The following is a 25,611-nucleotide window of genomic DNA, read 5'->3' on the forward strand; positions in this document are numbered from 1 at the left end:
ACCCCTAGCTCCCTCGGCCCCTATGTTTGCTTGTGGCTTGCCCCCCTCCTTTGGTCCGTGTTGGTTTTGGGTTTTTGTTGTTTTTTTTAGCTCCCCTTGGGTTGGCTTCTGCTTGTTGGCTTAAGCCTCCCTCCCCCCTCTTTTCCCTTGTATATTCTTCCTCTCTTGGTAATGAATTATTTATTCATCCAAAAAGAAAAGAAAGGACAGGGCCAAGAGATGGGTCCATGAATGGAAGAGGCATAAGGTGGACCAAGGCAATGTGTGTAAGGTTCCCCTAAGGTGGGCCCTGCAACAAAAGGGATAGAAGATAAAGGTAAAAGAGGGGGGAGGGATGGGGTGAGCGTCAGGACCCTTTCAGGATCGAGAGAGAGAGAAAGAAAAAAAAAAGGTGAATAAGGAATGATGATGGAAAGATTTCCCTTTGGCATCAAAGACAATTTTAAGACAAAGTGGAGGCAGCAACAGGATGGGGGAGAGCGGTGGTAGCAAAGGAGCAGAGGTCAGTGAAGGAGGGGAAAAGTGGTGGTGCCAAAGGCAACAGGATCCTCAAAGAGAGGTGTCATCCACAGTTCCCAACGGCAAAAGTGGTTGTGACCTTCGGTCCGAAGGGAAGGAGAGACCAGTGGTAGGGAAGGGTTTGCAGGCTCAGGGCAGCGAGGGCAGGTGGCTGTGCAGGCACACCGATAGTTTGCATTATGAGGGCGGTGGCAAAGGCCATGAGAGGGAGAGGCAGTACCAGAACCAGAAGAGGGATTCCTGGAAGAGGAGATGGTGAGAGGTGGAGGGGAATAGACAGATGTAATGGATTTTTGGAGGCCAAAGTCTCGGTTAGCTAGGATGCTTGGAGGGATAGATGGGACAGCCGAAGACACAAGCAGGGATTCTTCAGAGCACAAGAAGGGGGTTGGATGCTGGAAGTAGTTGGGTTGTCAATAGGAGGAGCTGGGTCAGAGGAGCATTTTCCTGGGTAGTGGCCAAACACTAAGCAACTGGAGCAGTGGGGTGGCAATCAATCGAAGTTGACAGTCTGCTTCAAAGAGAATCCCTCATCATCAACTATAGGGGGTATTTGCAATGACCTCAACACAAATTCTGGGGAAAGCGAGCCTATCCTTCTTCTTAGTTCTCCCATATGAGTAGAGAAGCTTCCCCAGAACAAAGCCCATAATACTTAGGCCATCCTCGCACCAGAAATGAAGCAGGAGGCCAGGAAGAGAAACCCAAAGTTAGATGGAGCTCAGATCGAGCTTTTCAGTTTGAAGGACCGATCCCATTGCCTAGGAAGGATCGGATTCTACCCAACGTTCTATGGACCGGTTCAAGAGCACGGGATTTGTCCCCATCATCTGTGAACTTGACAATGAAAAAGTCGTTGTCAAGCAGGTAAGACTCAACCGAACTTTGCAACTTCAATTGTTTGGTTAGGGAGATTTTGACATTGGAGAAAGGGGGCTACCTTGGAGGACCCAAGGCTAGTGGGGGGAACATAATGCAGCGGGAGATCCTCCCCAATGGAGACTTTATGTCTGAAGAGAGAGGACCATGCTAAACCGAGGAAGGGTGAGGGGCCAGCAGAAGGGGTGGAGGAAGAGGCAGGGGAGGAAGGGGGCTGGGGGGAAGGGTCCTCGGGTGGTGGTAGCACCACCCCAGGGCCGTTGGACATGGAGCAGATCAACTAGATATATTGGAACATAACTATTGATTCATGTTATTGATCACAAATAGTACGAATAAGCAAATGTAAGATCCCAATCTGACGGCTACATATGGACCAGATCTGATCTTTACAGAAAACAGTACGATTTTGATCTACTGATTAATATGGCCCTATCTAGATGTCATATTGGGATCTATCCATAACATTATTGGACTATAACCTGCAAGCCAATCAAACACATAATATCTGATTGATCTGCATCAATGCAGTTTATATTGGGCCCGATTTTAGAATATGTTTCGGTTGGACCTCAGTTTTTGGATTTTATTATTGTAACATGCTGGATGAAGCTCAAAAGTGGGGGCTTAAGGGGATGCATAGAAATTATTATTTCATTAGTGGGTCCCACATCTAGAGTCCAAGTTTATCTTAGCAATACAAGAGTCATATTGTTAGTTATTTAGGTTAATAAGAGTTTTATTAAATTTGGTTGTTTATTTAGAGTAAGAGAATGTCAAGAGTCCTTAGTGGAGTCTATTACTCATTTTTTATTTTTATATATGTAACCCAAAACCCCCATGATTTACGAAGTTCTTGAACAGAATAAATTAGACTCTCTCTCTCACGGTACATGTTTTTTTACTTCCCCTTCTCTCTCTTCTATCGTTTTCTTGAACTTCAGATCCTAATTTCGAGGAAAGATTAAATATCTTTTCCTGTGTCAAGTTTTTATCTCTCCACCCATCGAACCATATCTCTCCCCTGTTTCCTCTCACACGCGAACTGTCCTCACTTTCTACCTTCTTTCTTAATCAAAAGCTAATTTTCATTTCCTAATTTTTTTTAATATAACATCCCTCCTTTATATCTTCCATCACACCCATCGATCACCTTTTTTCTCTCACCGATCAACTCATTGACCCCTCAAATTCTGATTGGATATTTCTTAATCTGGATAGAGTTTCGGATATTAAAATCTGCTTATTCCTAATTAATTTTTAATCATTAGATCTAAATTCAGAGATGGCCACATCAACCATTAGATCCGAATATGACCATTAGATCTAAGATCAGATCTGGCCCATATCTAGCCATCAGCTTGAGAACTATTTTTTACATTACTGGGCCCATCACCCATAGTTCAACCAGATCCATAAGAACTGATAGATCTGCATCACCCAGTTTAAAAGTCAGCCTTATTTCAGTAGCAATATTGGTTGGGCCTTAAATTTTTTTTGTTAAGAACTGAGTCACGAGTTGGGGGTTTGTCCCAACATGATAGTTATTTTATTTATTTTCCTAGTTAGCTAGGTTGTCTTTCCTAATTAGAGAAGGCTTTTATTTCTAGTTATCGTGCTGGTACTACTTTCCTAATTTGGTTGTAACTCTTGGGTTTATATATAATACAATGGAGGGAGGAAGCAATACATATCGGCAGCTCCTCTCCTTGCATTCTCTCTTCTCTTTTCTTAAGTTACTGGTTACAAATCCTGGATTCGAAACATGGTGCCAAAGCCATGGAGAAGAAGAAGAAGAAATGGAGTGACTTTTTCCTTCAATTTCTTCTTCTAGGTTAGGGGAAAAAAAGGTTTTCTTATCTCCTATCATTAACTGCTCTGGCTACCGTGATCTTCTCTGGGCTTTCCCCGAACTGGAGTCAATAGGGTTATCTGATTTACTAATTTCTGCCATATTGAAGAATTGTGGGTTGAAGATGAAGGGATTGTTTCTAATGTTGATTGCTGCTTTTGCTGCTATCGACCAAGGATTTGCTATATCTGAATATTGATTTCTGATATCTGATATCGTGGTTAATTGCTGCTGATTTTGGTTACTGAACCTCTCTCATGGAAATCGATTTATGCTGCTGGTTTCTAATGAGTGCCTCCACCTTTGTCCATGATTCTATGGTGAGAATGGTTATGTCGATTCCCCAATTTCTCTCCCTGGTTCTCAGTTGAAATGGCTGGGATTCAGTGTCAATCTCCAGTCATAACCTGACTTCTTGCTGGTTGCATGGATATCGACTCCATCTTCTTCCCTGGTTTCTCGGCTGAAGGTTGAAAACGTAGCATGAAGGAGGAGGTTCTCCAATCTCCATAGTTGCTAGTAGCGTGAAACAGTCCTGTTATTTCTTATTTTTAATACCTACTTTCCAGTTTTGCCCTTACTTTTGCCTTTATTCACCTTTGTCCTTTGTTTAATTTTTATTCAAAGTCGTGTTATCTTGTTAAATGTATTTTTTTTCTTGATTTCCTAAAATACCCCCTCCTTATTCTTTTATCCTACTTTGTCCATACTTTCCATACCCTTCGAAGTTTACACTTTTGCCTTGGCTAGGCTTCTACTTGAATATCAACTAAATTATGGTACTGCCATCCTATTGTGAATTCCAGTTCTACCACTTCTTCCCTTTTATCAACCCAAGAGCCCTTGCACATTTTAAGTTAATTACCAGATTGCCACTATCTCTTGTGATTGACATATTTTGCATCTTCTCTTGCTTTGTAGGCCCATAATTGTAGCAATAATGGGTTTTTTTTTTTTTTGGGGTAATAAAAAATTCATTTCCAAAGAGAGAAGAAATATACAGGCCCGGGGGGGGGGTGGAGGGAGAGGAGAACAAAAGCCCCAGAATCAAAGGGGATCCGGGTTCCTGATCACAGATATAGGAAGGTCCCAAGAAGCAACAATGTGACAATTTCTAGGGGAGGGGGGACAAGATAAAGAAACATTCAAGATTTTAGCTTTTACATTGAAGAAGATGGAACACCAAATCTTTTCGAGGGGACGGGAGTTGGAAGTCCATTTCCTATGATTTCTCTCCATCCAAATTTGGTTGATGGTTGCATAGAAGGCGAGCTTGGCTATGAGGTCACAGATGGTTTTCCCTTGAAATGCCATATCCATCTAGATCCACTCCCTTTGGAAAGGGAGGATTCTCCTATCAGTCAGCCAGCATTTAGAAAGGACCATTTTTCAAATGGAAGAAGAAATAGGGCAGTCAAAATAGAGGTGATCAATATCTTTAGGTTCAGAGCCACAAAGGTAACAGACCGGAGAGACTGGAATTCTTCTTTGAAGAAGGAAGGACTGCGTGGGGAGGCACTTCAAAAAGACCCTCCAGACTGTGAAGCTCTGTCTAGGAATGTGGTTCCTGAACCAGACAAGCCTGTGCCAAGGAGCAAAGTTGTCGTGAATCCTGATGGAGTCCCAAGCAGTCTTAGCACTAAAGCAACCATTCGGGTAATGGTTCCATACAATAGAATCCGTCTTTCCTTGGCTGATTGAGGAGAGGGCGGGCAAAGAGTTCCAGACTTCAGCTAACTGGTCTGAGGCAGGGGGAGGGGGGTCCCACGATCCTGAATATATAATGGAGGAAACCATGGCTTGCATTGGAAGACCGGATCTATAGATAGAGCGGGCACTGATAGCAAGGGAAAGAGTCCTCATTGGGAGCCATGGGTCAAGCCAGAGGGATGTGGAGGATCCGTCCCCAATGCGGTAGGAAATATCTGTAGAAGCTAAAGCTCTGAAGGAGATGATCTTGCGCTAAACCCAAGAGGCATCCGAGAGGATTTTAATCGTCCAGAAGGAATTAACCTTGAGGAGGTAAGAGTAGATCCAATCAACCCAAATGCCCTTTTTCTTGGTAACAATTTTCCAAATATGTTTCAGAATTCCGGCAGTGTTGACATCTTTGATGTGCCTCAAACCTAATCCTCCTTCCTTCCTGGGAAGGCATATAGCAGTCCAACTGAGAGGGCAGAGGAACTTAGAAGACTCACAACATTTCCAGCGAAATGAGGCAAAAATGGATTCCAACTTTGAAATTATGAACTTGGGCAAGCCATATATCCCGGACCAATAAATATAAGAGGCTTGGAGGACAAATCTAATCAGCTCAAGCCTGGCCGTAAATGATAGAAGCTTTCCTTTCCATAATTGAAGGCACTTTCTGACAAGTTCAAGCATGGGGGAGAAATGGTGGGCAGTGAGCCGAGCCGGGATTAGAGGAAGCCCCAGATACTTAACAGGAAGGGAACCCAAATCAAAGCCGGTCTTCTAGAGGAGAAATGCCTTTGAATCATCTTAAATCCCAGCCAAAAAGATAAGGGATTTCCCATGATTTATTCGAAGGCTTGACATTGAGGCAAAGAGATCCAGGCAACGCATAATAGAATCCAGAGAGGGACCATCAGCTTTGGAGAATATCATCAAATCATCAGCAAAAGCAAGATGGGTCAGCTTTATGGCCTTGCACTTTGGAATGGAGATGATATGATTCAAATCCGTAGCTGATTGCAAACTTCTGGAGAGGACTTCCATAGCCAGGAAGAATATATAAGGGGATAGGGGGCATCCTTGTCTAATGCCTGCAGAAGAGGAGAAGTAGCCAACCGGACTCCCATTAACCAACATTGAGAAGCGGGGAGAGGCAATGCAATGATATATCCAGTTGATGAAGTTAGGCGGGAACCCCATCTTGTCAAGAACTGAGGTTATGTAGTCCCATCTAAGACTGTCAGAAGCCTTGTGGATATCAATCTTCATAAGGACAGCAGGGGGTGTCCCCTTTCTGTCAAAACCTCTAACAATCTCAAGACAGAGAAAAATATTGTCCCCAATACTCCTTCCAGGAATGAAAGCAAACCGATTGTCACTCACTAAAGAATCCAAGATTTTCTTTAAGTGATTGGCAAGAATCTTGACAATGAACTTGTATAGAAGATTGCAAAGAGAGATTGGCCTGAAATCGTTCATGTTATCAGCCCCATCTTTCTTGGGGATAAGATAGAGAAAAGTGTGGCTGATTCCCTTGACTTGCTTCGGATTGAAGACGAAGCTTTTGACTGCTTTGATCAAATCCTCTTTTATTATATCCCAAGCTGAGTTGAAAAATCCCATAGTAAAACCATCCAGGTTTGGAGCTTTGCTGGCTTTGTGGGACAGGATAGCAAAAGTTATCTCCTAATCAGAGGGGATTGCCCAGAGCAATTGGGCCATGCTGTCTGGGATGAATTTTGAGATGAGGCCACCAGGGATGGGCAGAACTGTAGGAGCTATGGGGTTGTACAATAGTTTGAAATGGTTCACTGCAACCTCTTTGATCTCATCAACTTTGAAGACCTGGTCTCCATTTGGGGAAGAGAGCTTGGGAATATGATTGAAGTTATTTCTGGCCTTCATAGAATGGTGAAAATAGGAGGTCTTAGAATCCCTAGATTCCAACCAATTGATACGGGACTTTTGCTTTAGGAAGCTTTCTTCACTAGCCAACAGCTTTGAGAGGGTTTTCAGATTCCAATTTCTCTTCATCAGCCAACTCTGAATTAAGAGGATCAGACTGGAGCTGGAACTGAATAACAGCCAACTTGTTCCTGCAATCTGAAACAAGAGATGAGATGTTCCTGAAGGAGTTAGTATTCCAAATCTTAAGGGGCTCCATGACATTTTTTTAGCTTTCTTGAAAGGGCAATGACGGGGGTTGAGAAGGCATGGACAAGCTTGAGCCAAGTAGTTTGGACAGTGGGAAGGAAGTCAAGATGGGTGGTCCACATGTCAAAAAACTTGAAGGGTTTAGGGCCAAAGGAAGTATATGGTTGGATGAGATGGGAGATGGGACTATGATCAGAAATGGCTGGAGGCTCAAAAGTGGCATGGGAAGAAGGGAAATCCGATAGCCAAGCTTCATTAACCATCATCCTATCAAGCTTGCAAGCTATTCTGGAGGGTCTGGATCGTTAATTGTTCCAAGAGAACTTAATACCGGACCAACAGAGATCATCTACAACAAGATCTTCAATACATTCATTAAAAGCATCAATACTAGCAGAATTTAGGTTGCCCCCTCCTTGCTTTACATGAGCAAACCGGACTACATTGAAGTCCCCACAAATGCCCCACAGACGAGAGCTAACCTGGTTTGCAATGGATCGGAGATCATTACAAAGTATGTCCCTGTCCAAGGCCCAGTTAGAAGCATAGATAACAGAGAGCAAGAAAGAGAAACTGCAGGCAGCGTCAGAAATGGAAAGGTGGAGGAGTTGGGAAGTAGATGAAATGAGAGAAACAGAGAGCATTTTAGGGTCCCAGAGAAACCAAATTCGACCATTTGAGTGATGTTTATGGTTAGATAGAAAAGACCATCCAGGCAATGGTGGAGGCCACTCGGGACAAGGAAGGCTCTTTTAAATGGGTTTCAAGCAAACAGCAAAAAACTAGGTGGGAGTCCTTCATTAGGAGACGAACCGCAGCTTGTTTTTGTGGGGAATTTATCCCCCTGAGGTTCCAAATGAGGCCCTGAAACATCAGGCACTAGTAGGAAAGGGCATCTCATGCTCCAGGGTGGATCCCTTAGCCAAGCGGGAGGGGGGACGTGATTTGCTTCATCTCTGACAAGACCGAGGGTTGGGAGGGGTGGAGGAAGGAAGAGGGTGGAAGGAGCAAGGGGCGAAGCGGAGGTTCTCCTAGGTTTTTTACCGACGGAAGCATGTTTCATTTGAGTAACATGGGTTCCGGGGCGAAGAAGACGGTTTCAGAGTAGGCATATGGATCGGATCTTGGATGGGAGGAGGGTTGCCCATGGTTTTAGAAGTTGGCTGGCTCAATGGAATATTGGGAGGCCTAGAAGGAGGAGGCCCATGAATAATGGGTGCAGGGTTAAGGACTGGAGGGCTAAAGCTCGATAGTGGGCTGGAGGAATGGGCCAGGTCTAAAGAGTTTGGTGGGCTGCAGGAAGAAAGGGGACCAGCAAGGAGGGGGGAAGGGCTCTCGGGTCCCACCACTAGAGAAGCTGACAAAACATAGGGTATATCTTCAAGAAGATTTTTGACTAAAGGGGAAGGTTCCAGAGGCGTGAGATCCGGCTGGCTCTCATCATCAGTAGGAAGGGCGATAGCAGGTCAGAAGCGGCACTTGAGGACGATGTCTCGAATTCCGACTCAGAGGACTCTTCCTCCAAGGAGTCATCAGAATTGGAAGAGGCGTCATCAAAGCCGATAGAGCCATCGTCAGAGGTCAACGAATCAGAGGAGTTGGTAACAGCAGTGGGCTCTCTGAGAGAAGCCTGGGATGGGACATCACCAACAGCCTCAACTACAAAAGTCATCAGCTCTTGTTCATCCACGTCGGCTTGTAAAATCGAGAAACGGTTTTGCCCATGGGGTAAAAGATCAGCAAGGACTACCAGATCAATTGCTTCGATGGAGAAGGTGGTCCGATTACGGTTAGGCCTCCAATTGAGTCTTCTTCCCCTCATCGAAGGAGGTATGGAGGGTTGACGACTTGGGTCCGATATAACAGAACGATCCCGTTGAACAATGGGACCAATGGGATTGGCCATATATGTCCCAAAATCAGTAACCGGAGCCTATGGGAGACATAAACTAGTGTCATGGCCAAAGACCTTACAACAGAGGCATTGAGGAGGGCGCCAGTCGTAAGAGATGTCCTGCTGGAAGCTGAAGTGATCCGCATCATGAATAGAGATAGAGAAGGGAAGGGCCTCAGAAGCAGACTTCTACACAAAAGCGAGCGTAAGTGAGCCGATCCTTTTTATTTGTTCTGGCATCGGAACAGAGCGGAACGCCCAGAACAGACCCCACAATGCTTAATCCATCCTCACACCAGAAGTGGTGGGAAGGCCCGACAATGAAACCCAGAGAGGGATGGTGGAGTAATCAACATGATAAAGCAACAAACGCCTATTCCAAGAACGAAGGAAAATAAGCTTTCGGCCCACCAACCAACGACCACCTTCCAGGCAACGGATTCTGTTACTCTCTTCAGAGAATTTGAACATAAAGAAGCCATGATCGAGAAGGAATGTGTCCACAGTTCCGACCGGCCTCCATTGCTTAAGAAGAGAAAGCCTCACCAGATGAAAAGGGGGTTTCTTACCCAAAAAATGTCCGAAGAGAGAATTTTTCCAGCGGGAAGCTTCAAAGTCTAGTAGGCCTTCTGGGCACTTAGCAATCAGAGAATCTCCCAACAGGGAGGGTGGAACAAAATGAAGAGGGATGCCACCAGTAGGATGGGAGACAGTGCTTCGGAGGGGAGGACCAGGCATTAGCAGGAGTTTGAAGAGGGGAAGGAGGGGGGAGAAGCAAGGGAAGGGAATGGCGAAGAGTTGGGGAGGCTAGAGGTTGCAAACGGAACAGGGGGGATCCCCTCAGAGGGGCCAGCCATGGTGGCCTGACCTCAGGAGGGGAGAGGAAGACCGGCAAACATTTTTTTTCCTACCTTCTCTCCTAATTCCCAGAGAGATTTTTCCAGTAGGAGCTTCACTTTACCCAGCACTTCAACAGCAATTTACAGGTCAAAGCAAGAACTGCTCACAATGGGTTCCACTATCAATGTATAGGTTTTATCATAGAAATGTTCAAATGGAATGAAGTGTTGTATCTCCTCACATCCTCTTGACCCTTGCCTACAGAGTAAGCTCCAGAGCATCCAAGAAGACGAGAAGAAGAAACACATGAAAAGGAAGTTTCAGCATGAGATGATTACCAAATTGCCACTGGGTATATAGGTGTGTGTGTGTGCCAAATTATTGCTTTGGTGGTTCCGAGATCACATCAATTTGGAATTTGCAATTTTTGGAAAATTTGGTGCTTGCATGACGTGGTGGTTGGAGATTATTTGTTCAAGTTTGCTACCAAGAGGGGGAGATTGCAACTAATTTTATTGTAATGCTCTTGATCATGCAATTATTTGTGATGCCTCATCCTTTGAGGTGTTAATTATTGGAATTATTTGTCCATGTGTAATGCTACACGTGATGGGGAGAATGAAGATTACTGTTATTATATACTCGATTGGAATTCTTATCAGCTCAAGATTATTATTATTTATCTGTTTTATCTACTTGTGTCCTTAGCAACTCTTTTTTCATTTGAAAACGGTTATATTCAGCAATTGAACAACCTTACTTGGTCTCCAACAACTTGATGCTGCTACTTGGTCCGCACCAACCTGATGCTGCTACTTGGTCTCCAGTAACCCATACTGCCTGCTACTTGCTTTACCTATTGCCTTTTTTTTTTATGAATAAATAATTCATTACCAAGAGGAAAAGAATATACAAGGGAAAGGGGGGGAGGGGAGGCTTAAGCCAACAATAAGAAGCCAACCCAGGAGGAAGCAAAAATAGAACAAAAGCATTACATCAAAGTCCAAGGGGATAACAACAAAAAGGTGGGGGGGGGGGAGGACCCAAAAGAGCCATCAAGAGGTGGGGATGAGGACGACCTGCAGGTTCCATGAAGCTACCATGTGGGTATTTCTAAGGTAATTAGGGACAGCACGAGCATGGAAGGCTTGGGCTTTGGAAGTAACATCGAAGTAGATAGCTTTCCAAATCTTATCTTGAGACCGAGATTTGGAGGTCCAACTATGAATGTTACGCTCCATCCAAAGGTAGTCAATGATAGCATAAAAAGCCAATTTACCTATGATGTCACATATTGTAGTACCAGAGAAAGTCATATCTATCCAATTCCATTCCCTATGGAAAGGGAGGATGGATCTCCAAGCCAGCCAGCACTTGGCAAGGATAGATCTTCAAACAATGGAGGAGAAGGGACAGGAGAAGAAAAGGTGGGGGATGTCCTCCCTACCTAGAGGACAGAGGCAGTATGAAGGGTTGGCGGGGATATGGTGGTGGATGAGGAATGATTGGGTAGGGAGACAGTTGGTCAAACAATGCCATAAAGTGAAGCTTTGGCGGAGAATATGACCTTTAAACCAAACCAGCTTATGCCACGGTACCACCTGGGATGAGGTTCGAATGAAGGACCAAGCAAAGTCAACGGAGAACATCCCAATTGGGGAGGGGAGCCAGATGCATTTATCTTTCCTGCCTCGATGGCCAGGGGGAAGAGGAGGAAGGGAGGACTAGAGACCACGGATTAACGTATCGGTATCAGTTGCCGTATCGGTTGGCCAAAATTAAGATACGTATCGGAGGGTATCATATCGTATCGAAGATACACTAAGATACGCATATAAATGGATAAGAAACACTTTTTTATACACTTTTGCATTAAAAATAGTTTAAAAAAAGCTATAAATAACATGTATTATGCATAAACAGTAAATTGAGAGTATCGCACTAAGAATCCAAGGTTTGTAGTTATCTCATAATTGTAAAAATCCTTGTTCCCAACCTTGATTTCCACATTAGTTAGAGAGAAAAATGGTCGACAACAACTTTGGAACAAAAACACCTCAAAAAATTGTGTTTTCTGAAAAAGTACCCATTTTGGCCATTTTATGACCATATCAGTGTGTATCGGTCAGACCGATACAAACCGATATGTACCGATACGTACCGATACATACCGAAACGTACATTTCACTTCAATTTTGAATTTTCCATTGAGTATCTATACGTATCGGTGCGTATCTGTGTGTATCGGTGCGTATCAGTATGTATCATGAGATACGTATTGATACAAAAGGGTTTTAAAAATTTTATATATCGTATTGGTAAGGGTTGATACAAATACGTATCGGCCGATACGGTACGATACGGACCGATAGTTTAAACCCTACCAGAGGTCAAGGAAAGGGAGGGGATAGGAGGGAGGAGACCAACCATTTGGAGAAATGATAAAGGAAACAAAAGCATTGGCGGGGAGACCGGAAGAGTTGATGGTTCTGTGAGAGATCAGGTGAGACAAGATACCCGAAGGATGCCAGGGTCCTTCCAAAGAGAAGTGGTCCTACCATTGGCAATGGAAAAGGAAATGGCCGAGAGGGCAATAGGCCTGTGACTGAGGATCTTCCTCCAAATCTAAGAGGCATCAGAAGTGAGAGGGGCAGTCCAAAAAGAGTTATGCTTAAGTAACCCGGAGTAGATCCAGTTAACCCAAGTGTTTTCATGCTTGGAAACAATTTTCCAAATAAGTTTGACGATTCCCACAGAATTGGCCTCTTTGATTCTTCGGATTTCTAGACCTCCGTCGGATTTGGGAAGGCAAACCATCTTCTAGCTAAGGGGCCGGAGGAAGTTGGAAGAGTTAGAGCCCTTCCAAAGGAAGGAGCAAAGGACTCTTTCAATGGATTTAGTCACCGAGGCAAGGAGGACGAAGGTGGCGGTCCAATAGAGGTACATGGATGGGAGGACCGACCTGATTAGGGTAAGACGGCCGGCAAAAGAGAGGTGTTACCCTTTCCAAAGAGGTACCTACCTTCCTTGGGAAGAGCCTTTGATGTTGTTGTTGCCGTTGTGATATTTTGGATTGTGGTTGGTGTTATTAATTGCCAGTTTATTCATTGTTGATGGATCCACACGATGGTTTTTTTATCTACTGGTGCTACTGATGATTGGTGTCACGTTTGATTTTCTATTCTTGTTGGTCCAAGCTGGAGCTTTCATTTGTTATATATATATACTCCATTTTGAGGGGGAGTGCTAAGACCTGAGTCACGAGTTATGGGTCTGTCCTAACATGACACAGTTTTTTTATTTCCTTTCCTAGTTGGCTAGGTTGTCTTTCCTGATTAGAGTTAGGTTTCTATTTTCTAGTTATCTTGCTGTACAAGGCACTACTTACCTTATTTGGTTGTAACTCTTTAGTTTATATATAATACAATGGAGGGAGGAAGCAATACAAATTGGCTGCTCCTCTCCTTGCAGTCTCTCTCTCTCTCTCTCAAGTTACTGTTTACAGATCTTGGATTCATAACATTTTTTAATTGTAACGGGCTGAAACACAAATCCCAAAACTTTGGAGTAAAGTGGGTGCACAGAAATTAATATTTTATCAGTGGTTCCCATGTCAAGAATTCAAATTAGTAGATTTAAATATTTAATCTTAACTTCTAAGACTCATAATGTTAATTATATTAGGCTGGTAACAGTTTTATTTTGAGTTAATTATTTAGAGTAAGAGAGTGGTTAGGAGTCTTCTGAGAGTCAATTAGGAATTTTGAAAGTTTATAAATATGTCACCCACCTCACTATGTTTTAAGTTGAATAAAGAATGGATTTTTTTCATAGTTACCAAAGATGTGGTAGCCAAGGCTGGATTCTTTTCCATCTCTATCCTTTGGCGAGATATTTCTCTTCCTCCTCTCTCCTATTTTTTCTCACTCCTCTCAGATCTGGTAGGATCTTTTCTCTCTCCTCCCTACATTTATTCCCTTTCTCTCTCTTCTCTTCTTTTCAATATCGTCTTTCCTATCTAACTCCATCCTACATTCTCTCCTAGCCGACATTATATTACCATTCTTCACTCCTCTCTCTCCTCCATTCCACCTATTCAAATTCAAATAATTAGTGTGTTAAACTATATCGCATCTGATTCTTTCTTCTGAAAATTAATTATTAGGGTTTGTATTCTCTTAGATCCAGCTGTTAGTTCTCAGATCAGATCTGAGCAATCTTAGCTGTTAGATCAGAATCTTTTCCTCCCATCCCTTGGTTAACCCATCACTAGCCAATGGATCTATTCAACCTGCATCAACTTGTCCATGATAGAGCAAGTATGCACGATGCTGAGAATCATTTCTTCCCATATAGGACACTGTTATAGTTTCTCATTTTGTTTATGTATTCAACACCAATAAGTTTTCTATAAATCTCTAAACAAAAAATGGTATAAATTAACGAGTAGACACAATACTATTCAATTCTACCATGTTTCTTCTTCTACTTCATAATTTTTATTCTTGTCTATTTTTCATCCTTCAAAATCAATTCTACCACCACCCACAATGACCACTAAACCGGAGATTCCCAAGGAGAAAAGCCAAGCAGCCAACTTTCAAGAAATAGGTTGAAACTTCATAATTGGATGCAAAATGTAGAAAATATACTGTGCAATTAACAAAGTATGCCCCAGTCCCCCAAATAGTATTCCCCCCTCCCCCAAAAAACATAATTTTTTTTTTGTCACAACAGCCTCATTTAAACACAAGGAATAACCCCAATAAAATGTTTAAAAATCACATGTAGCCCATAATATACTGTCAAACAATCAACCTGAATAAGCTAGAAGAAAATTCTCTTATCTTACTGACCAAAAAAGACAAACCTCTCATCAACTATCAAGGTGATTGGTAATTTCAAACCAATGTGAAATTTCATACATTAAGAAGCAGGCAGCAAGATAAACACTTAATTCTTGACATTAGAAATTACCTCCTGTTGGTAAGCCCGTTCAACCCACCCTAAGATTCTCCCAAGTTGTGAATTCACCCAACGCATCACCACAGTACCAGATATTGTCTCGATCTAAAAACACCCTCCAAAAAAAAGGGTGGGTGGGAAATGGATAAAAATTTAATAATAAAAGAAACAGAAAAAGAAGGCAACCAAACTAACTATATATGGAATGCCTCAAAATCAATCATGCTTGATGCCAACAGTCCTTAACATTGCAAAAGAACCCTGGCACGTTAGATACGTGACAAAGGCAATGTCAACAAAATAGGTCCAGACATTCTCAGGGTGGGGGGGATAAAGGAAAAAGAAATGAATAATGCCTCTTTAATTTTTATATTCCATGTACTTTATCCACTAGTAATGTGTCCTCTGTGAGTCTGTGTGCAGCTTCAGTGACAAGTGTAATGCACTTGAGTAATCCACATCTTCTAGTATCAGGAAACAGTTAGCCAACAACAGAAGAAATATAAACCTTCACTTTGTTTTATCCATAAAGAATAAGACGTCCTGTCAGAAAAGGAAAAGTGTATTATCTAGACCACATTTTCTCATTCCACAGTAGGGGAGTCAGAGTCTTGACTTCTGATGTAAAGCATGAATATCCATTTAACAAGGAGGCTTTATCTTCAGCTTTAGGATGGGAGATTGCCCACAGAAAGGTACTAACTGCGGATATTTATCAATTGTCAGTTGAGGATGGGCACTGTTGCTCATTCCCCTTGATATGCCACAAGTGTAATGAGAATGGGGAATCAGTTGATCATCTATTCTTCAGTGCCTTCGTCAAAAGGATTTGGTCTCACTTTCTCCCTGTCTTTTATGTAGACTGGTCTTTCCCTAATGCTGTGGTGGGACTTATATGGTTGAAGAACTCAAGCCTATTTGGGGCCAGGAGGAGATTCCTGCAGAAAGCTACTCTAATAATGGGTTTGTGGTGTTTTAGGGAGGGAGAAGTGCCAGTTATTCTGTTATGTATTCTCTTTGGAGGCAGTGGTCTTTGAGAGGTGAAAGTGGCAGTCGCTCACTGGGCAATGACTAATTCTCTATTCAAGGATATCCCCATCTACTTCTCTCTTTACAGATTGGAACACGGTGCAAAGATCCCACATCATCAAGGAGAGAGCACAGGTGGTATGGACCCCCCCCCCAACCCCATGGGGGCAGTGAAACTAAATTTTATGGAATCTTTATAGACAACCCCGAGCCATGAGGAGTTGGTGGTCTTATTAAATCCAGGACAGGGGAAGTGTTGAGGGGATATACAGGTCCCATTGAAGAAGTTAATTCAATTAGAGTGGAGCTTAATTCGCTCAATATGGGACTGCAGTTTGTGTTGAGAGAAGGACCTTTACTTCTTTTGCTCGTTAAGAGAATTTTCGATAAACTACTGAGTCTAGCTTGCCTCGCTTGCTTCTATCTGACCAAGGATATCATTAATCAAGCCCGAATGCCTGTTTTCTCACCTGCTCTTATAGCTCTACAGATTTTGACAAATAATACAGTTGAGGCCTGAGGGTGACTTGGCCACTATCATTTCATAGGCTAAATCCAATACAAAGGGTCCATGGAGGTTCACTCATGTTATTAACTTATTATAGTCGAATTTTCTGTATTCTCTTCCTTCTAATTTTGTAGCCTTATAGCCAGGGTTTTAAGTATCGGTGTGTATATACTTATTTAAAAAAAATAAAACAAAAAATTACTACACGTACATAAGTTAATGCTTCAATGTAAACATAGAAAAAAATAGTAAGAATGAAAGTTGATCATGACTAGCAAATTTTAAATTGAGTCAAAAGTGGCAAAAAGACAAAGCAATTCTATCAAAAGATTCTATCCAGTAAACAAAAAAAAGGGGAAGGAATGGGTCCCAGGATGTGAAGTAAAAAAGGCTAACCTGATAGAGAGTAAGTTTTTGCTTGCAATAGGCATCCAAATTTTCTTCTCCATTTGTAGATGCAATAAGTGCTAATACACAATGCTCAAGGTTATCCGCTGCCGGAAATACTGATACAACATCCTCCGTCAGATGTTCAACACCATCAACAAAAGGTTTCTGAAGATAACACATCAAGTAAGCTCCCACAGTGTAATAACCGTTCCACATGTTAAATCATGTACCATAAGCTTACCAACTTGTTCCCATAAAGCTTATGCAGAAGGGATGCTGAAACAACAGTTGCTTGGGGATCCCATTGAGATAAAATGGGCATGTATATTGTTGACTCTTTCTTCAATAGTTTCTTAGTCTCTTCTGCAAGTAAAGCTAAGGAATGTTCCTGCACCGTCGCTGCTGTGACTTCAACAGCCTACACATTTTCAGGAAGAAAAGCAAACATGAAAGATGCCATTTTTTTTACAAATAGAAAATCAAGTCTAAGATGGACAATGAACTTTTGGGACTTCACCAATCTAGAGGCTGGGGATAAAACTTCACGCCTAGATTCCTGTAATTTCAGGTCCCCTAGCTCCAAGTACAGAGGATCTGCTGGAAGAAGCCAGGGTTGAGGTAGGGCTGCAGGGGTGGGAGGGGTTTAGCCTTTATAAACAGACCCTCATCATGCCACTCCTTTCTGCTTATTTCTTGTTCCCCTCTCCTAACCCTCATCCCCACCCCCTCTCTCTCTCTCTCTCTCTCTCTCTCTCTCAGTTGGTGAGGGGTGTGGACTCCTTGGTGGTTGGCAACTTGCTAGTGGCAGTTACTTGTTAGGTATGGGTTTCTGCATGAAAAGGATAATGTTGTGTTGGAAGTAGCTGAGCTTTCCACTTACGTAGGTCATGGATTTTAGAGTGGAGAGGAGGAAAAAAGGGGGGTTAGGTTGTTGGGAGCGGAAGCCAAGCAAAACCTTAAGTCTGGGAAAGTCAAAGAGAACAATCACATTCCTAAGTCACATGCTGACAAAGAGAAAATTGGTACAGACAGACCTTCAGGCAAGAGCATGGGAGAATAAAATGGACGCATGCAGATCATTAACAAAATTCAAGCAAGCAGCTGTGTGCAAGGGGCGGGGCAATGGGTCATGCAAAGTCATCCCTAGGGGCTTGGGTCATATCAATATCACGTCGTGGCTCATGAGAGACTGCCTTAACCTGAATGCTATCCATTTACCGAGCATCCCAACACTAACAAGACCTACCAATGCATGGATCATGCTCCGTTCAACAACCAACAGCTTACTGTGTTAGTTTCATCTGCTATGACCTTATCATGGCAATGCCACGTTAGTTTTGTACAAATAGGTTGTTTTTCAGCGATATGTTGATAAAAATCTATATCTCTTTTCAAATTGCCAACGAACCAGTTTATTAAATGGATACATTAAACCAGTTCACTCCAAAAGCTAAAGCACAAATAGCATAATTGAACTACCATGAGACACAATTTCTTACATATTCAAGTTTAACATTTTAATATTTTATGGTAAAAAAATTCGTGTCAAATCGACTGTGGGGTTTACACACCCTTGACCCTAAATGCCATGTCACATTTCTAACATGCTGAATTTGCCTCAACCCAAACCATCCTATTGATGTCAACAGGTTGCGTGGGAAATTGCCATCCTCAGCTATGTAAGTGTGAGCTAGAAATGTGTGTATGGACAGCAAGCAAAATAAACTAAATTATCAAAGAAATTGAACCATTATCATTTCTGTAGCAAGAAGTGACAAATAGATTTTCGGTAGAGAAGGAATTATTCCCCAAATTTTGAAAATACATTGTTCACCACTTAATGAAATTTAAGCTATTGAATAGGGGTGGGGGGTAGGAGGTAGGGGGAAGAGACAGTAATACTAACTTTAGAAGTCAGTCAAGGGCAAAAACTGCATTCAATTACAAAATTACTCACCCTTGCAAACGCATGCTTTACGGATGACGATATGTACGACTCAATCTGATCTTGGTCTCTAACATATGCCTGCATGGCCTGCATGGAATACCAATAGTGTCACTTTCAACCTTTCTTCATCAAAACTATCAAACCTTTAAATAGTTTCATCAGCCAGAGAAATATTTTATCTAAAAAAAAGTCTTGTTTTCAGGGGAAGAAAGATTTAGCAGCTTGACTACAATAACAATGAAACCCTTCAGAACTTCAAGAAACCACGCAATAGTACTTATCCTTCAGAAGATATCAATTGGAGTACAATAAATCAACAACAGAAAGAAACTGGCGTACCACATCAGAATCCTCCAGAAGAAGCGTCCGAGTAACCATTGCAACTGTTACTATCTCCTCCATCCTCACTGAACTCTACATAAGTGCCAAAATACTTGACATGAGAAAATGGGACACCAAGTCGGAACTTCAGAAGAAGATATAAGAACAGTTCAACTGGTCAAAGATATATGGTGGGAAAAATCAAAGCTCCTATAAATAATAAAAAGGATCCGTCTAAGCAGGACAGAAAAACATAAATTTTTACAAATCTTTCCGAGTGAGCATAAACGCAAAATAAATTAAATAATCGAGTTATTTTAATTTCAATATATTTTTTTACGTAAGATAACTATCAATCCAACAACCCCCCCCCCCAAAAAAAAAAAGTAAATTAGCATGCACCATGCTCTTCCAAGCATAAATACACATCCATAATAATTACAAAGAGGCACCTCCATGAACTTTAGAAAATGTTCCCATTTGGAATTCATACTGAGAGTTAGAGAAGAAATAGTACATTGTATATAACTTTTGCTTTTAGAAAGGTTCTTCTATTGCTGCTTTAGGATGGATTGTTGTTTATCATAGAGCAGATATTGACTTTCCAATCTTTTTTTTAACATTATGTCATAAATACATTTTAGTAATTATTAATCATTTTCAAACACACTTACGCATGACTGACAGACATCTTATGATTCTTCTTGTGGTTTTCTTTTTTTTTTTTTTTTTTTTTTTGGGGTCTGCTTCAAGGTTGTGGATGGTTGTGTGAATGTGTGGAAGACTCGTCGGCATGAAGAACTTGATAGTCTCATCCTCAGAAAAGAGATTTTGAGTGACACTGACTCACCACCTACTCACAGCAGGCCATTGAGTTCAACACATAATTTCTGTCGTTCAGTCACCCAAATATCAAATGGCATTCAGTTACGCATGAATATTGAGAAATATACTCTTGTTTCACTCCTTCAGAAGTCGCCATTTGGAACTACCTTCAATATAATTTTCCCCAATACATATCCAGACACACGCACCAAAAGAAAAATCCCAAAAACCCAGAAGAAAATAGAGAACCAGGATTTGAAAATATTATGCCCTCCATCCCACAAAGATTATCTATTTTGGAGGGGAGATTAGTTAGTCAGTTGAGTTGGGAATTAATGTAGTTGTAGTAAATCTATGAATGGTAATTTTAAAAATTAAAAAAAGTTATAGGTAGTTAATGTAATATTAAATTCTACCTAAAAGTGAGATTTTTCAAAACTTGAGAATCTTTGTGGGACAGAGAGAGTACATGATTTTTCAAGAAATCCAATGAAACCCAAGAAGGGATAGTCAATTCTTCCAAAATTGGCGCCCAACTCACAAGTGCAGTATTCCAAGCTAAAACAGGAACTTGAGAATACAATTATACATTGTTAAATTCACAATCTGGTTTTCTTTCTTCTTCCACTCTTCTGAGATGTAGTCTGTCAATGACTCAATATAGTGTCAATTAGTCACTCTCCACTTCAACAATATATTAAGATGAAGTATCTAAGCAAAATAGTATGAGAGCCACAGGTGTACAGAATAATTATGAAATAAGAATACTCATGGGCACTCACCCACAGTAACATGTGACACATAATACTAGATTAATGAATCTGAATATGGCCATTGGTATCCATAAAAGAGTTCATACATATTCACAATCACATTTTCACATTCATCAATGCTCAGAGATCAAAGACAGGCACTATTTGACCAAAATCAAACAAAATAAATTCAGTGCTCTTAAGATTTTTTTTCAAACCTCAGCAAAGTGCAGATGATAATCCCCCAGCTGTTTATCAGCCCATTTCTGAATTGGTAATAAGAAAGACTGTAAGAATGTCCATTCTTGAAACCCTCCTTCACCTTCAACTTTAGAGTGAAGGCTTTTCAAGTGTAATCTTTCTTGTGGACCCCGTTGTTCCCTCAAAGGTATTTTCTTCAATTGCCCAATGACAAGTTTCAGAAGCCCTTGTTCACCTGTAACAACAAACTGAATATCCAAAATAAATTTAGTAAGAGGATGGTCCGCAGAAAATCAAATGATTAAGAAAAAACGAAGGGTATAACCAAAACGTATATTAAGAATGGGAAAAGGTTCTCTGAGCAAGCAGGGGGGGATGGAATCTCCCATGACCCCACCTTATTGATCGTTAGATTCACTTTGCATCTCAGCAGTTCAGCCTATCTGTTGTTGCAACCCTATCTCTCCACCACTGGTGCACCCAATCTCTCTCCCCCTCTCTCTACCCCCTCACCACTGCATCTCCCCTCTCCCCACTATCTTGCCCTCTATGCATCTCTGTCCGCCACTCCCTCCCCCCCTTCTCAGTGTATTCCATCGATCAATGGGATCACATTATCGGTCTCATGAAAGAGTTAGAACTAAGGCACCAAGGATCATCAATCTAAAGGACTTAAACCTGAAGGGCTGCTTATTCTCTGTCCTGTTTCCCTTCACACTTTTCTGTTATTAATGAGATCTTTCCACTTTGGGGACTGGTTGATTAAACGATGGTGTTGGTTGGGGCTTCCGATGAGCTGGTGCAGTGTCAGCTGAGGAGATCACATAAGCAGCCTTTGTTGATGTTATCCTGCTCTCTTTCGTGGATGGTGTGGATGGTGTGGATGGTGTGGATGGTGATGACTTACTTGTTGCAGGCAGAGATAAGGCATTAGGCATGATTTTTCTGAAAATGGCAGGTGTGAGGGTTTCCTGTTTGGGTTGCATAGATGGAGATGAATTCTTTTGTGATTGTCTAAGCTTAACCGGATAATCTTTTTTCACTGCAGCACAAACATTTTTAGAGGCCACTGTGGCCTTCCTTTGGTCAAGGACTTCTTGCATCACTTTGACTAGTGATTCTTCCCTGCTTACTTCCAACATTCTCATATTCCGGCTTCTCATTATGCTTCTCCCTGTTCACAGAAGTCACCAGTCTGTACCCGGCATCTGGTCCAGATGCCATGTTTTGGTATCTTGCAGGTTTAGTCACCATTATTTTCATCATCATTGGATTCAACTCAGTCTCCTTTTGCCAATTCCATTCAAAAGAGGCAGTTACTCACTCACGATTCTCTTCCTCTCCACTGCTATTCCATACCGCACCACTAATGGGCAGCATAGTTTTTAAGGCGCTGGTAAGGCGACGCCTTAGCAGCACCTTGACGCTGATGCGGTCTAGAGATGGTAAGGCAGTGTTCCGCCTGATGTGAAGTGGCGCCTTATGGGTTTTTTTTTTTTTAAGCACATTTTAAAATTACTTGATGAAGATTCCAAATATAGATTTTTTATTGGTAGGTGTATGGTTTTGTTAACACTTGAGATGTATGGGATCAGCTTTACTCCATCAAAAATAACCAAAACAAACAAAACAAAAACACGATTCACAAACAGGGTTTGGATTTTGTCAAGGGTTTTAAGAAAGGGCTTTGAGAAGGAATCAAGGAACAAGGAAGAACCATTGATCCAGGCCACCATTTTGCTCCAGCAGTGGTGAGCTTCATTCTTCTTTGACGGGAGTAGAAATATACTGGATGACCTTAGGACTTAGGCACTAGTTTTGGCATCATAGAGGTAAGTATAATAAATACTTGTATTTTTTATGTCTTCTTTTCTTTATATTTATAATTTTGTTTCATAATTATGTATTTATATTATATGTTAATATGTTATGATGATTAATGATTGATGATTGATGATTGATGATTGATGATTGATGATTGATGATTGATGATTAATGAACTTAGTTTATTCACTTCATTGATTTGTTTTCTTGATGAATATCTTACATTGGTATGAATATGAACCTTTAATATTTATTTAACATATGAGTAATAGGATTCAACTAGGATTTGAACCAAATAGATTGGTTTTATAAAAAAAATTACACAGGAACGCTTTAGTCGATAAGGGGACGCTTTATGCCTGCCTTATCGCTAAGGCGCTCTAAAAAACCCTCAAACGCCTCCGTTGCCTTACCACCTTAAAAACTATGATGGGCAGCATCCGTTCTTAAGAGGAAAAACATTTTTATAGGCCAATATTGTCTCCCATGATGAGAGGAAAGCACGAAATTCTAATTCTACCGATCTCGAAAGCCGACTGGAGAGTCGGGAAAAACCCATTTGACAGAGGAGCGATGAGCTTATTAAAGAACAGAGAGTGGTCTGTATCTCCGATCTTTTTGAAGAAGCCGGGCCATTCCTATGAGGCTGACTCACAGAAGAGATTAGCCATATTTACTGTAACGGTTATCAGAATGTGAAGCATCAGACAGACATGATCTCCGATTAGTCACTCGATGCGGCTTAGGGGGCGCGGGGGATGCAAAGAGAAAGAGTTAGCAATGTTTGGTTAGGTGGGGTGGAAAAGTTCTCAGACAACCTCTGCAGGTCAGGTTTTCCTGTCTGCTGAGGTGTTCTCCACACCCCCTCCCCCAACCCTTCCGAAGTCCCACCAAAATGGTTGGACTCTAGCACTGTTCATGGGAAATGCAACAGCTCTTTGTTGGCTTCTCTTCCTCTTCCTCTTCCTCTTCCTCTTCCTTCTTCTCATCTATGGCACCAGTGAGTTCAATGACTGTCAGGATCTATCTAGCGAACATCGACAGGACAAACCAAGACATGCTCAATTTATGACCAAAACGAGGAGGGAGGGAGGGAGGGAGGGAGGCAGAATGAGATTGATGGACAACGGCTTTTTCTCCATCGTCTCCTGTTTGTTTGTCACCATAGCCTCCACTGCCTCAAATATCCTAGTAATCCCAATAAAAATGAAAACCAACAGAAAGAAAAAACCCTCCCCAAACTGAACAGATTTCTGCATCTGGGTCAGAGACCCAAGATGAACAGATTTCCACTGTGCTGGGGTGGGAGAATATCGCCAAGGTTTGGAAACGAATGGTTGAAAAGCAGAGAGCGGCGAGCACACCATGGAGTTCAAACATGGTGGAATGTCTGCTCCATTCGTGATTCTCTGTCACCAATAAAGATAAAGTCATCCCTCTGCTCCATTATATTGGTGATTCTCTTTCGGGTGGGTGTGTTTCATGAGTGATTGGGCTTTGGTATCTGCTACAAATTATTAAGGAAACAAGCCCTAAGCAAAGGCAGGGAACCCATCTGAAGATTCTGGACCAGTAAGAATTGCACTCTCTCTTGGTCACTTTCTTTCTCTCTCCACACTCTCCCTCTCACCTCACTCTCAAACCTTCCCACTAAATTAAACGAGTTGGGTGGGATGCTACAGTACATTTACTTCCCCTTTCCCATTCTTGCTTTCACCCCACTTACATGTGGAAGCCATGTGTGAGATTATCCCAACCCATACACCCCTCTAAAAAAATGGGCTCTTTAAGAACTAAAATTTGGCATCTCGCTGCCAAGGGCTCAGGAATTTTTTCTAGGGATGGGGGGAGAATAATTCCAGAAAGGGAAAATTTCTACCGCTCCCCCATACCTGTTAGAAGTCCGTGTCGTGAGTGTATAACAGAAAACAGATTGGGAAATAAGCCCAAATGTGCAGGGGAACTTGTAAGGGGGCATTTCTGTAATTTCAATTTTTATTTCTAATGTCAAATGAATATAGAGGAGTGGTATTGATTTTTTATCTTTTTTGGCCCCCAAAAAAAAACCCCGTTAGGAGAGTTATTGATTGACCTCTCCCAACTTTTGCCACTGTAACCCTTTTGTCTTCTTCCTTCCTCCCTTCTCATGTCATCCAACGGATCAGTTCGAGTCTCACGCCAGAAATAAGACCTTAAACCTGACTGCATAGAACCAAAAAAAAATGCTAGGGTGGTTCGAATCAATGGAGACATCAGGGCAGTTCTGTCAACCCTGATGGCATCAACAAATAGGCAGTACATGACACATGTACATGCCTTGTTAATTGTTATCTTATCTGAACAGCTATTTCATAGATATCTCATCTTTTAGGGAAGATAATAAGTTTGTTAGAAACCAGAATAAGAGTATCAAACCAAGAGAAAGCAAAGAAAAAGAGAGAGAGAGGGAGAGAGAGAAAGAAGAAGAGAAGAGGCTACCGAACTGGATTGGAGGCAGCCTGTGATAGTGAGTTGTGTCCTATCGCAGGCCTCTCCACATATATATATATATATATATATATATATGTCCAAATAGGATGCGTAAGTTAGGGGACTAAAACACCCCTAACCTATATATTACAATAATTAAAAAGAAATTAAAACAACAGGGCAGATTACTAAGCCAGATAGTACATAAATACCCCTAGAGCTTTACCACTCCCACTCAAACTGGAGCATACAAATCACCCACGCTAATCTTTATACAGCAATGACGAAAACTAGGGGCAAACAAGGACTAAGCAAATATATCAGCTAGCTGATCGAAAGACGAAACAAATGGAGTTTCAATCATCTTCTTCAACACAGCATCTTGAACAAAATGATAGTCCACCTCAATGTGTTTGGTCCGTTCATGATAGATTGGATTACTGGCAATATATATAGCTGCTTGGTTGTCACAATACATCTTCATAAGCATAGGCACAAGAAAACCCATCTCAAGAACTAGAGACCTGAACCACATTAGCTCGGCAG

At 41.7% G+C, this 25,611-nt stretch overlaps 1 protein-coding gene across 1 annotated transcript in view; it reads right to left on the reverse strand.

Moving 5' to 3' along the window:
- LOC122065104 (protein unc-13 homolog) overlaps positions 1-25,611 on the reverse strand; it is a 100,247-nt gene that overhangs the window by 40,868 nt on the left and 33,768 nt on the right. The window contains exons 12-17 of the mRNA XM_042628908.1: positions 20,790-21,020; positions 19,013-19,087; positions 18,683-18,760; positions 16,967-17,143; positions 16,732-16,890; positions 14,811-14,903 (exon numbers count right to left, since the gene is read on the reverse strand). Coding sequence (XP_042484842.1) covers positions 14,811-14,903; positions 16,732-16,890; positions 16,967-17,143; positions 18,683-18,760; positions 19,013-19,087; positions 20,790-21,020 — 813 coding nt within the window. The remainder of the gene's footprint in view (positions 1-14,810; positions 14,904-16,731; positions 16,891-16,966; positions 17,144-18,682; positions 18,761-19,012; positions 19,088-20,789; positions 21,021-25,611) is intronic.

The sequence above is a fragment of the Macadamia integrifolia genome, unplaced genomic scaffold (genome assembly GCF_013358625.1).
Source record: "Macadamia integrifolia cultivar HAES 741 unplaced genomic scaffold, SCU_Mint_v3 scaffold188, whole genome shotgun sequence".
Lineage (NCBI taxonomy): Eukaryota > Viridiplantae > Streptophyta > Magnoliopsida > Proteales > Proteaceae > Macadamia > Macadamia integrifolia.